General features: G+C 33.7%; 1 protein-coding gene across 1 annotated transcript; it reads left to right on the forward strand.

Annotated features, from left to right (window-relative positions):
* The first annotated feature begins 378 nt into the window (after positions 1-378).
* Positions 379-13,179, forward strand: LOC143055075 (NACHT and WD repeat domain-containing protein 2-like). The gene is made up of 7 exons (XM_076228221.1): positions 379-705; positions 2,357-2,445; positions 5,158-5,277; positions 5,788-6,000; positions 6,244-6,388; positions 7,474-8,048; positions 8,475-13,179. The coding sequence occupies exons 1-7, from the start codon at positions 582-584 to the stop codon at positions 12,447-12,449; spliced, it is 5,241 nt and encodes a 1,746-aa protein (XP_076084336.1). The 5' UTR covers positions 379-581; the 3' UTR covers positions 12,450-13,179.
* Positions 13,180-13,689: the final 510 nt, after the last annotated feature.

Genomic DNA, 13,689 nt, shown 5'->3' on the forward strand with positions numbered 1-13,689 from the left:
AACTGAGTTATGCATGACGTTTTATATATATGTGATATTATAGTATGAATAACATCTATATGTAATACTAATCCTTTTAAAATCTGAAAATAGAAATATCGATCAATATCTAACAAATTTTAAGAATTAAATCGTATGACAGAAATTATAAAGATTACATTAATCAATATGCAGTACACAACATATATTTAAATTTTAAAAAGTGATTTAAAATATAAATCTATATTTTTCCATTAAATAAGATAGCATAGATTCATTTACATGATATTTTTATGGTTAAAATTCAAATCACACCGAAAGTAATATTAAGTATATTTTATAGAATTGCTCGGTTGATTGGGACAGGTAAAATAGCCAGCCTTCTACCTGAGACATTTAAATTCGATTCAAAGCGTCCTTGGCAACCGTTGATCCATGCCCTAACGAGTCGTTGACATACTCGTGTTGATGTAATGTCACACAAACATGGTGTTTTGAAAGCTTTATTTTTTTATTTTCTGACTTCAAGTTTTCTTGATGACTGAAAGGGAGTGCTAGTTGTGATTTCAGGAACCCCTAAACACAAGGGGTGCTCATTCAAAATGGCAACTACTAACGGAGGACACCTTCCGTTGAAGGCGATCTTGTCAGGACATTTACGAGGATATGAGATTCCAAACATCCCACCAAAAGTTGTCCGAGTTTTCCTGGCCTCTACAGGACAAGGTAAGACGAAACTGATGTTAAATGCAATCTTGTTTTGATCAATGCATTTTTCTGTCAATATTTAACGATTTTTATTGAAAGATAATGTAACATAAAATCTATGACATGCTGCTAGGGAAACTAGATATTAATATTTGCAGTAAATACATTGATTGCATGGAGAACACATTTTGTTATTCTTTGCGCAGGGTATAAAATGATATGTTCAGCACTATATAGGAATGATTTTTCAGAGCTAATCTTAGCCATGTACTTTATTATCCCCCTTTTTTATCATTTGAAATCAACATTTTTATACTAAAGTATAACAAGTCACGGCTTAGACTTTAAAATAGTAAACACTAGTAATTTTACCTCATTTTATAGTTAGCAAAATATTATAGATGCAGATAGGAAGAAAAGGGGGTGTTTTAATGTTAATATGTATATTATGTTATTAATATTTTGGGAAAAAATGCTTCGAGCTTATGCTTGTATTGTTATACGTGACTGAACCGAATCAAAATAAAACTTTTGCATTCGCATTCGTATTCAAGATGTGGAAAATATATATCTATTTACTGAGACTTGGGTCCACATTTGAATTTCAAGTGATTCAAGACCATTACAAGCTTAATAATGATTTAATAGTAAATCAACTATCGAAATATACCACTTGAATTGTAGTGTGTATATAAGTTTCAAAGAAAATAAATGAAACAGAAGCATGGTAGGACGATGTGTGTTGTCAACAGTGTCTTACTATGTCCCTTTAAATTCAAATAAAGAAAATTCAAATTAATGTTTTAAACTAAACAATTTGGCACTCTGTCAATTCAGAACATAAAGTACCAAATTTCAAAAAGCAATAAACTTGAATAAACATTAATATTAAAAGGTATATTTGAACTTAAAATTTAAAACTTTCTCATGAAAACTTTAATCGAGTTTACCTTAAGTTTGCTTAATACTTTTGACTGACCGAGTTCAGTTTTATAGTTGAATTGCTTTGAAAATTTAGATTCCATATTTGATATAATGTCAATATAGTGTCAATATTTATGCATGGACATTTTAATTTAGTTGTGTTTATGACTTTCATAACAAAATAGGTACTAAAACAAGTTAAACAATCGATCCCTTCTCTTTGGTTAATAATACTTTATTGCCGATTCAAATCTTCACGGATTATTGTCTATACGAACCGTAGATCTTACTGGTAAACTGCACAAACAAAAACACACTAACACACATCCGTACCCTTTATCTCTTTATCTTTACAAGTTAATCATGGTATTCCAATATATCCTTTATTGCAAATATATCCTAATTAGCCAATATCACTACGTGACGTTAAACACCAATAAACAATAATATTCTAGTCTTTTTTACAGTCAGTCATATTTGAGACTGAGTCCACCTAAGACTGAGACCACAGTGTTTGGTGGGGTTCGTGTTGCTTAGTCTCTATTTTTTGTCTGTTGTGTCTTGTGTACTATTGTTTGTCTGTTTGTCTTTTCTTATTTAGCCATGGCGTTGTCAGTTTATTTTCTATTTAGGAGTTTGAATGTCCCTCTGGTATCTTTCGCCCTGGTCCACTTGAAGAATGAACCGGTTATAGAGTAAGTTACATGAATAGTTTTACATTTTTCGTCATCTCTCTCTTTGACAGACACAGTGACAGAGAGGAATACATTAGTTAGAGAAGTTTACCCTCAGTTACGACAGTATTGTAGACAGAAATACGGATTGGAATTTCAGGTAATATATAGGATTAAGGTGTAAATATTAGGTCAAAATACTTAATTATGATACTATTACGCATTCGACTCATTTTAAGGAGTTTCTATCTAAGATCTTAATATTAGTTAATAAAGAATAACAAGAATAATGTCTTTACAAGTATATATTATAATTTATTTCTTGAAAGAGTATGATCAACAGAAGAAATCAAAAATATCGATAATATGACTTTTGTTTCAAAATCAATTTTGGTGATCGCAATATGCCAGCAAAGTACAACATATGAATACAAATTGACAAAGGGATATGTTGAATAGACGCCAGTCAGTACATACGATCAGTAAATGTCTCTATGTAGAACATTTTCAACCATTTTAAAGCTCACCAAAATTGATTTTGAAATTAAAGTCATATCATGGATACATTTTCCTCAAGACACACATAGTATTCTGCTTCGATGAAGGCGGAAACCGTCAAGGACAACTAGAGGATAGAAGTGTCCTCACACGTCTGGAATACTGTAGTCAGTTACACCCTCCCAAAGGAAAACTTTAAGACGAAAAGGACGCCAAGTTGGGTATAACTCGAATGGAGCTTACAATGTTACATTTAATTTATTGTTACGACACTTATAAGACCACTTTTTTTGTAGGAGTGAGTAAATATATTTTGTGTCATTACATTTTCCGCACATTGCACCCTTGTGGACCCCAAGGAGAACCATTGCAATCTAACTTATTTGTTTGATTTGTATATATAAACCAGTCTGAAAACACATAGCATATTTGCTTTCGGATGTTAATCAATTTACAATCAAATATATATGTTTCGTTTTATCAATGCATCCACCAATACGTGTTGTCGTCTTCAAAGCAGCCATTCCCCATAGTTATACACCTAACTCACTTATTTAAGGCTTACCACTTTTCGACGTACTGAATCACCATTATTTGTTCTCTTTTAAAAACAAATTGGGGTTTTTCTCCCACAGTAGAAAAAAAACCACTAAAAGACAGTTTCAAGGGGGTTTTAAGATTTGTAAAAACTCCTAAATGTAATATACATGTACATGTATATATGATTTTTGTCGCTTCCTTATATTGCTATCTATTTACAAACAAGATGCTAGTCTTTGTCCTGTTAACTCTGTAAGTGGTCTGCTCTCAACCAACAAGATGAAAATTATAAGCAGTAAACCATGCACAGCATCCCGTGTCTGACATTTTAGCATATGGTTCTTAAAATCAGGAAAATTTGTTTTAAAGAATCACAGCATCATGACGCACGAAGGTTTTAATGAAAACTTTTTTATGTGTTCATCGGCTTGCTGTCTTATTTAGACGCACAAAGATGAAATTAGCTCGAGAATAACAACGTTGATTGTCTCTTAATTGCACTCTGAGAACCATACGTCTTTCCATTTACCAAAGAAACAAGTTGAAGCATTTATTAAGCTGAAGTTTGATGGATTTTCTATGGAAACCCCATAATCAAATTAATTGAGCACAAAACGTACTGATTTAGAAACTGTCTTTATATATGGATATAGTAAGAAACGTCGCAGCATGTTTTCTCTTTACACTAACGACATTGTCGTCTTGTATAAATCTTGTCATGCGGTGGATTTTTAAATTTGTAATTCACACACGTAAAACAATTAAAATTCAATAAATGGATATCTTTATGACCTGTCGCCTCTTTTTTCATTTTAAATTTGATTCATTACAGAGTTTAATCTAAATACTGCACCAACGTTATCTATAGTTCAAAATCTACGAAAATCAGTTGAATCTATAAATAAAGTTAAACTCATAATTATGTTAAAGGTGTTATACTTATTTGAAATACAAATATTAATATAAAAAAGGATGTAACTGCTACAACGTTAAGTTACATGGGTGTAATTTGTCGATTAATTGACTGGAAGTCGCGTAAGACCCACATTATATGCTTGATTCATTGCGTTTTTTGTTGTACTTTTCTCGCTTTTCTATATACATTTATTCGCCCCATTTTTTAAGGGGAAAGGTATATAGTGTATAATTATCAAAAAAACAAATCCTATCAAGAAATACAAGTCGTGTTTGATTTGGAATACATACATACACTTTTTAGGTCTCAAAAGGGTCAGAACAATTTTCTGAAGATAATCCAGATATGAAAGTACACATATGAGTATGAACTGACAGTGATGTAACAATTCCATATACACTATGTTGTCAATGGTATATCTGTATAACTAATGGTTCAAGATACATGTGATATCATTCCTTGTTTTTACTTGAATCTTATTTTTAGTCCTGTTTTTTTTTTTAGAATAAAAAAATAAAATGCAGTTTAAGTAGTTTTCATTCATCGATACGTATGCTTTAAGGGAAGCATCTGTTGCAGCCGTTTTAATTATTTTCTTTCCTTTATATCATAATCCCATCGATGATCACAATATCTTCAGAAATTCTGGTCTTTCATCTATATTTGTAGTAACACTTAAACCAAAATCATTCAACAGTTTAACACACAGGCACTCGTCTCAGAAAAAAAAATTCCTATATACCTTTATATAACGGTATATCGGATTTTTTTTCTGAGACGAGTGCCTGTGGTTTAACATTATAATGATCTTGACTGACATACAGTTTATATGTATATTTATAAATTTGTGTATTCCAGCTTAAAGATTATGCCCAGATAATCATTTTATAAACAGAGTTTCTTCTTTTATGTTTTTAGATTGTGGATCTGGACTGGGGTCTACCGACAGATAGTTTGCATGCAGACCAAAGCCTTACAGACTTCAAACTTCGTGAAATAAGACGATGCCAAAGATATACTGCTGGACCTACGTTTGTCGTAAGTGAACGTGTATATATAGGTTTTGTTTTCATTTAATTAAATGGCATTGAGGCTAGTAGAGATACGAATAACCTTAAAAGAGACTTTTAACGATTTTCGATGATAAAGAAATTATTATGTCTTACACACTAATGTCGGTAGCTGTACTTCGAGGTTAATATCATATAACAGCATCAAATATATAGATAAATAAGCGTGATATAGTTATCACATTTAACAATGAATATGATATCCCTAACATAAAGATTTGAAGGTCAATTTCTAAATTGGCGTGCTTTATAAGTGATAGTAAGTTAAATATAAAAAAGAAGATGTGATATGATTGCCAATGAGACAACTGTTCACAAGAGACCAAAATGACACAGACATTAACAACTATAGGTCACCGTACGGCCTTCAACAGAAAAGCTCTTTATATTAAACTCTTCATGTTAGACTCTTAAATTTGTATACTTCAACAATAGACATGCATATGTTATGAATCTATTTTCAAAAACTTATTTTCAGGCTATAATTGGTCAGAGATATGGAAGCAAAGTCTTGCAGACATCAATCTCGGCAGAGGAATATGACCTTATTAGAATGGTACTCCATAAACACAAAGGTAGAGAAACAAGGGCAGCACCAATACTGGATAAGTGGTACATCAAGGACAATAACTCTATTGCTCCTGTGTTTGTGTTACAAGATGTCGCTTCAGTCATTCCGGACATAAAATCCGTAAGCATTTGCATCGGGTTGATCGACGATCGTGTGTTTCTAAATGTCGGGAAACATGTTCTTTTATGCAACTTATGTTGATTTTATTTGCAACTGGAGATGTTTTAAACTTGTATTTTGAAAAAGAGTAATTGATTATTTTAGAATTTCTTTTTCAATCAACCTAAATATCTGGGATTTAATTAGTTTTTAAGCTATATCTCCGAGATCTCTATTTTAATGCTTTTATATTTTATTTTAAAGAGCGACAAGGAGAAGCAGAAAAAAGCTGATCAAGAATGGAAAGAAGCTGAATCTGAGATGAAAAGATTATTGAATAAAGGAGCAGAATTCTGTTACCTCGAAGGTCTTATTGACTCAGATACTAAACAAAAGTACACTATGTCAGGTATGTATCAGATTAGGGTACTTATCTCCTTAGTAGTTATAAAAGACATTTGTAAATATTTAGGGATTAATTAATGCTATTCAGGAAAGTTAAATATAAATTGTTTTATATACTAGTTATCAAAGTGATTAGTTTAATTGAGAGTAAGTTGTGTGTTTGATAATATAACTATCTAGTTCGTGTGTTTGTTAATGTTTTCTCCTCGTCTCTGATGGTTTACTGTACATGAACATAACATTGAAATTATGATTTGGTTGACCACCTGTTAATTTCCTTACGTAAGAAAACACCTGTAAGTTATTTGAGCATATTTTACAACTGTCCTAATTCCAGCACCAAACGTTACTTATCACCGAATATGTGTACTTACAATATTAATGAACCACATGTGGGTTTTACTTGTGGAACCGGAACTGCCTATCCCTTCTGGTGCACTTGCGTTTACCCCTATATTTTGTTCGCGTATTTATCTGTCTGGGAATGTTTTGTTTACCGTTTTGTTTTCTTTCCTGTCTGTACTATTTTTAGCCATGGAGTTCTCTTGGGTTTCTTCCGACTATTGGTTTGTATTGCTTCCTTGGTAACGTCTCCATCTTTAATGCTTAAGGATACGGAAGAACATTGTTATACTTACGAAAATGATTGGTGGTAAGAGATATACTTTTGTTCCGAATTACTTATATCTAGAACGAAATTGCCTACGTATGTCCTTTAAGGTTTAGTGTCGTTGGGTTACTGTCTAAATGGTTCATACCCATCATCTGTATTTTTCACACTAATTTAGTAAAGCATATAAATAAAGTGAGATTTAGGGTACACTTTTAGTTTCCTTGGTTTTAAATGTCCTAAATGGGTAATTACAGTACATTATGTTGAATATTTTATAAAAGTGTAAAAGTGTATGGAAGTTATATTGTTATAGAGGGTTAATTGCTATTCAACGTCAAATGATTCTTTGTAAAGAAGCGTGTATATTATACATGTAAATTATAAATAGTAAGTAGTTTCATTTTAGTTAGAAATGTTGATTGTATAGGATTTATTAATCATGTCTCAATGTACTGTTAAAACTTTTAATATTTTAGAATTTGAAAATCAAACACAGATCGGAATTGAAGAAAGCAGCTGTCCATCTTCTCTTGGTGTTGTACTTCTACGGAGAATTGTAGATCTGACCAATTACATAGATGATCCAAAAGCTCCTATATTTACCGAAATATTATACAACGATAAGACAGAAGAGTATGAAACAGATACAGTATCCAGTCATCTCCTCAGTAAAATGGCAAACAGACTCAGAAATCTAGTTTCAGAAAACAACACAACATCATTCGACGTTTTATGGAGATATGATGATGTCATCAGTCCAGAACTACACAAAGATTATTTGAAATCATTTTGTGATAATTTTAAAAACAAATTAATAACTCTTATTGACAACGAGGCTTCAAAACTACCAGTAGACGTAGAGCCAGAAATATGCGAAGAGGCGTTAAGTCATCTCATGCGATGCCGTGATTTGGCTGACGATTTCTGTGTCCGAGCTGAAGAATTAGTTGCCTTACAAAACTACCTCCAAAATAATCACAACCATCCCATTGTTATTCATGGAGTCTCAGGATCTGGGAAAAGTACTCTGATTTCAAAGTTGTGTGTTGAGGTAAGTAATAACCAGATAAGTATAGCAATAAGTAAAGTAATGTGCATCCATGACAATTTTTTGCAGGTATTGAAAGTAACCTTTTATTTAATCATGTTTCAAAAGAATTAGAGTAGCTCTACCGTTACACTTTGTTTTTATTACATTTTAATATATAGACTGATCTGTACAAATTACTGTCTGATTCCGAATATGTTAAATTATAGCAACAGTTCAAAAAAAACATTTCGAAACCAAATAGTAAAGTATTCACAAACATACACATCGCATTGAATATGCATCATGGACGTTACAATCAAACATTGAAAAAAAAATTTTTTAATATAAAGCAATGCATACATGCAACTAAAAATCGAAATGAACTAATAATAGTCAACATTCATAGGTAATGGTTTATGTAATTCCATTCTCTTTTTCTGTTTTCAGATACCAGAAGTGTTCAACAAGAATGCAATTACTATTGTACGATATGTTGGATATACGTCCAAGAGTTCTGATATCAAACAGTTGCTGAACAGTCTCTGTACCCAGATTTTAGCTGCGTTAGGGAAAGAGAATAACGAAATCCCAAAAGATTTCAAAGACCAACAGAACCTGTTCCACAATTTACTCAAGCACATTCCAGACGACAAACTGTTGATAATATTATTGGATGGAATAGAACAGATTTCAAAGGACTACAACGCTCACTTGTTGTCATGGCTACCTGGTCAATTGCCAACAAATGTTAAAATCATTTTAACAACTGATCCGGTTTCTAACAAAATTCTGGAGAAACTGAAGAAAGACGTCGTTACAAATGAATCTTCATTCATTGAACTCCGAGATTTAGATCTTGAATCATGCGTACTTACACTTGACTTTTTTCTGTTTCGATATGGACGGAAACTAACCGATCAACAAAAAATGGCATTTCAAAGTGCATTTTCAAAACATCCATGTCTTCTTTACATTAGTCTTTGTGCTGAGAAAGCTCGTCACTTGAAATCCACTGAAACGATGGAAAACATTATTTTTCCAGAAAATACTATTGATGCAATACATAGATTATTCGATGAATTAGAAACGGATCATGGAACCACGTTAGTTTCCCGCGCAATGTGCTATCTGGTGGCATCAATGACGGGACTAGGAGATCTGGAAATGGAAGATGTTCTATCAATGGACGACGATGTTCTAAATGCAATCTATGTCACGCACCATCCACCAACAAGACGTATACCGTTTATAAAATGGCTGCGTTTAAAGGAAGTAATCAATAGGTTCCTTCTAGAGAGAGTAACCAATGGTGTAACATTTTATTATTGGCGGCATGACCAGTTTGCAGACGTCATTCGAGAACGATATATGAAAGATGAAAGCATTGTGAAGACTGTCCACTCGTTGCTTGCCGATTATTTCCTTGGAACATGGGCAAATAAACCAAAACCAATTTCACCAATGTCAAATGAATGCAGCGCGGTGATTAAAGCGTCTGGAACCAACGGCGAACGTTTTGTACCGGAACAACCTTTGACTTTTCAACTTAATAACAGTCCAGTAAGATTTAATCGCAGGATGTACGACCAGGTACCTAGAAATTTGTATAAAGCAGAGAGATTTGATGAACTTAATAAACTGATTTTGTTTAATTATGAATGGATATACAGCAAAACGAAAGCTTTGTCACTTCAGCATATTTTTGCAGACTTTGCTTTAAACCCAGGTGTGGAGGCTCATTTAGTTGAAGAAGCTTTGCGTGTTGCAGAAGCTACAATCGAGACCGATATCAATAATATGGCACCTGAGATTTCCGGACATCTCCTACCATACTACAAAACACTTCCTAATATAAAAGCTTTAGTATATCAGTGTGATACGGCCGGTTTAAAACACTGTGCAATGGTGCCAAATTTTTCTTACTTGCAAGTTCCTGGAAGCTCTCTTCAGTTTACATTTAGCACCGAAGTTCCATCTGATTACTTCCGGTTTATGAAAGATGAACGATTTCTTCTGTCTAAGCACCGGGATTCTCCATACATAAATGTATTTGACATGATCACAGGTGAAACCAAGAAGAACATTTTTACATCAAATGGTGCGCTATACGTTACGCCAGACGGTGCAAAATTTCTTATTGTAGATCATGTGACCGAAAAAGCCATTAAAGTTCACAAATCTGAAACAGGAGAATTCATTGGTCAATTAATTGTTCTAAATAACATTGATGTGAAACCAAAAGAGAAATACAAGATAAGTGATATTTGTCTAACAAATGACAGACTATGTGTGTTAGTAACTACTGATGTAAGTTACCTGTGCATAGCTGACATAGAGTCTTGCCAGTTCTTACAGATCATTTGTCTAGATGGACGTTCGGACATGTGTAGGATCTCGAATGATGGTCAGTTTGTCTTCTGCAATTCTAATGAGTTTCTTCTATCATACGACATGTACTCACTCGAACATATTTATACCCTAGCAATAGCTTATCGACCAGTCTCAATGGCTTTTACCAAAGATGGATGCAGAGCTTATCTGTGCAATGAATCGGAAACGAAACTGACTATCATTCACTTGCACCGTGGGTCAGTTGAAATGGTGTATAAAACAGTACTAGATGAAGACATGCCTAACGACAGACTTCAAAATCTGTGCATTTCACCAAATGACGAGATGGTGCTTGTACGAGGTCTAGAGAACATTGTGGTATATGGACGATCAAATGAAAAGGTTATTGCAAGGTTTCCTCGACCAAAGGATGTTCCAAAAGAGTTCAAACTACCAAAGAGGAATATTGTAGAACTGAGTTATAAACAAGCAGAATTTTCAAGAGATGGTAAATTTGTTATCGGCACAATATTTCGTAACATTTATCTTTGGCAGATATCAACAGGTAATCTTATCACCACAATACAAGCACCAGTTGGTATTATTGCAAGGCTAATGGTTTGTCAAAAGAGTAGCCACGTCGTAACGCAGCTGGACCACTCAAACGAGATACAAGTTTGGAATATAGGTGATGCTGTGAATCAGGTCGATATGCTGGACAAATTATCAGGACCAATAGTTGACGTCCAAGTCACGTCCGACAACTCAATTGCATATGTTGTATGCAAAAATAGCGACGAAATAGGTGTAATTGACATGTGCAGTGGTGTCATGTTGGATTTACTTACACATGATAGCAACGTAAAGGATTTTGCTATCACCCCAACCGGAAGTTATGCCCTGGTATCTACATCAACAAAAAAGAAAGACATTTCAAACAAACTATGGGATATGTCAGAAAGACAAATTATAAAGGAATTTGGAAATGCCGTAGGCTTTTGTATATCACCGCACCAAGAATCTTACATTTTATTCGTGTCACAAGAAAACATGAAATATCAAGCTCCCTATTCCGTCACCATGTTTAGATTCATCGGAGACGCTTTCCACGAATACGTTCATCCATTGGCTTTGAAATTCGTCCTCGACAAACCGTTTTTGACCTATGATGACAAATATTTAGTAGTTCTTACAGCACAGGACCACATACAGACAAAAGCAGCGTATGATACTCCAACCATCTGTACATTTTCAATGGAAGAAGATATGAAGGTTGCGTATTTTACACCGGAAAGTTTCGAAGGTTCTGTCAATATTGGGTCAATACTAAAGTTGATGCCTTGTAAAAACAATCCATATACGATTGCAGTACTTTATGAATCAAGTGATGATATCAACAAAAACTATTACGCAAATGAATCCGGAATGGGTCGCGGATTTCTGATTCTTGACATCTGCAGTGGGTCTTTGATAAGTATATGCTACCCATTCATGCCGAATGAACCAAGAGTTGATAGGGGCATTCTTTTTGCGGACGACTTTTCATTTTGCCTCGACGATCTGTCAAATATATTCGACATAGGGCAACAAGACTATATTGGCCGATTAACAGATATTGGCGTTATGCCCTGCTTAACGGCATTAAATGGTGACGTCATTGTTTATTGTGACAACACAAAACTGCTTGTAGTGCGTGTGCGTGATGGAAAGACTATCGCCGCTTGCGACGTTCATTCCCGATTGTGCAAGTTAAAATTGTGTCCAAATGAGAGAACTCTAATTGCTGGATGTGATGACGGAACCATCGCCTCATACGTCATTATTGACCCGGAAGCAGATGATTCTGAATCAATCGTTCAACATCTAGGCAGTAGGCAAGTTGAAAACAGTGGTGAAATGGATGGGCGTATGTCCCGATCATGGGATAAAGTGTCAAGTGAAGCAAACCTGTCTCGACCACCATCTGCAATGAGCAATGGTCCCAAAGAAAGAATACTCTTGAACAAAGTCGAGCACATGCCAGTAGTAAGGCCGAGCTCTGATACACTTTTGTACCTTAATGCAAACTCAAAAACATGTTCTGTTATGTAATTCATCATAGTCTAGTCTTATTTTATGTTCAGAAAGTTGGATTTTCTTTGCTTTTTTTTTATGTATACGGCATGCATGTCACATACTAATTTATACTACTTTACATAGTGACTTGCATTCCCCAACATGCTTAATAACTGTTTGGTCTGTTCCAATTTTATAATTGATATATAATTTTTTTAAAAGCAGCCTTTTTATATATCAATCAATGCTTTTTATCGAGATATATCACTGCAATCATGTGCATTTGCCTTACAGAAGATTTTGAGACAATGCATACATAATATACAGTATATTTAAGATCTGATTTCATGAAAATTAATTGCTTTTTTTTATTGAAGATGCATAGCCGAATTTCCGCATCTTATTTGTCTTTTTGGCGATTTCCGCCAATCTTCCTTGTCACTTTAATAAAATAGTAATAGCAATGAAAATATAGTCTGTAATATTCTAAATACATATCTTAATTAGCAGTTAAAGCAAGATGGTCTGGCAATTTTAAACTCGTTTTCTTATATATAAGTAAGCTGAAATATTTATTTGTAAAACAGGACAATATAGGTTGAGATAATATAAACGTTTCGTATATTTCGGAAACGTCACTATATGGTCCAGTATATATTTATTGTTGTATTTTAATTACCAAACAAGTGCTCTTAATATACAATTGTTAGAAGTCAAAGTCTGTGATATTTGTATGCTTATTATTAAAACTACGTAACTGTAAGAATAGTTCTATTCTTTGATGTGAATACAAGAAAATAAAGAGTGAACGTCAATGAGACAACATCCCAACAACTCAATAAAACCAAAGAATCAAGTCCATTGCCTTTTGATATATTATATATATACTCCCTTAAGGAGTTATTGCCCTTTATAGTCAATTTTAACAATTTTTTCGTCATTTTTTGTAACTTGTACAAAAATCTTCTTCTCTGAAACTACTGGGCCAAATTTAACCAAACTTGGCCACAACCAAATGATACAGAAATTAACAACTATGGGTCAACGTATGGCCTTCAACAATGAGCAAAGCCAATACCGCATAGACAGCTATAAAAGGCCTCGAAATGACAAAATGTAAAACAAACGAGAAAACTCAAAATATTCATAGATATAGGAAGATGTGGTGTGAGTGCCAATGAGACAACTCTCCATCCAAATAACAAAAAAAGTAAACCATTATAGGTCAATGTACCGTTTTCAACACGGAGCCTTGGCTCACGCCGAACACCAAGCT

This window comes from Mytilus galloprovincialis, chromosome 1, assembly GCF_965363235.1.
Source record: "Mytilus galloprovincialis chromosome 1, xbMytGall1.hap1.1, whole genome shotgun sequence".
NCBI classification, from domain to species: domain Eukaryota; kingdom Metazoa; phylum Mollusca; class Bivalvia; order Mytilida; family Mytilidae; genus Mytilus; species Mytilus galloprovincialis.

What these genes read in the sequence shown, in the direction of transcription:
- LOC143055075 (XM_076228221.1), top strand. Translation starts at nt 582, where the DNA reads ATGGCAACTACTAACGGAGGACACCTTCCGTTGAAGGCGATCTTGTCA. An exon ending in CCTGGCCTCTACAGGACAAG is followed by an intron (nt 706 to 2,356) that starts GTAAGACGAAAC and finishes TCTCTTTGACAG; the next exon opens with ACACAGTGACAGAGAGGAAT. An exon ending in CTGCTGGACCTACGTTTGTC is followed by an intron (nt 5,278 to 5,787) that starts GTAAGTGAACGT and finishes ACTTATTTTCAG; the next exon opens with GCTATAATTGGTCAGAGATA.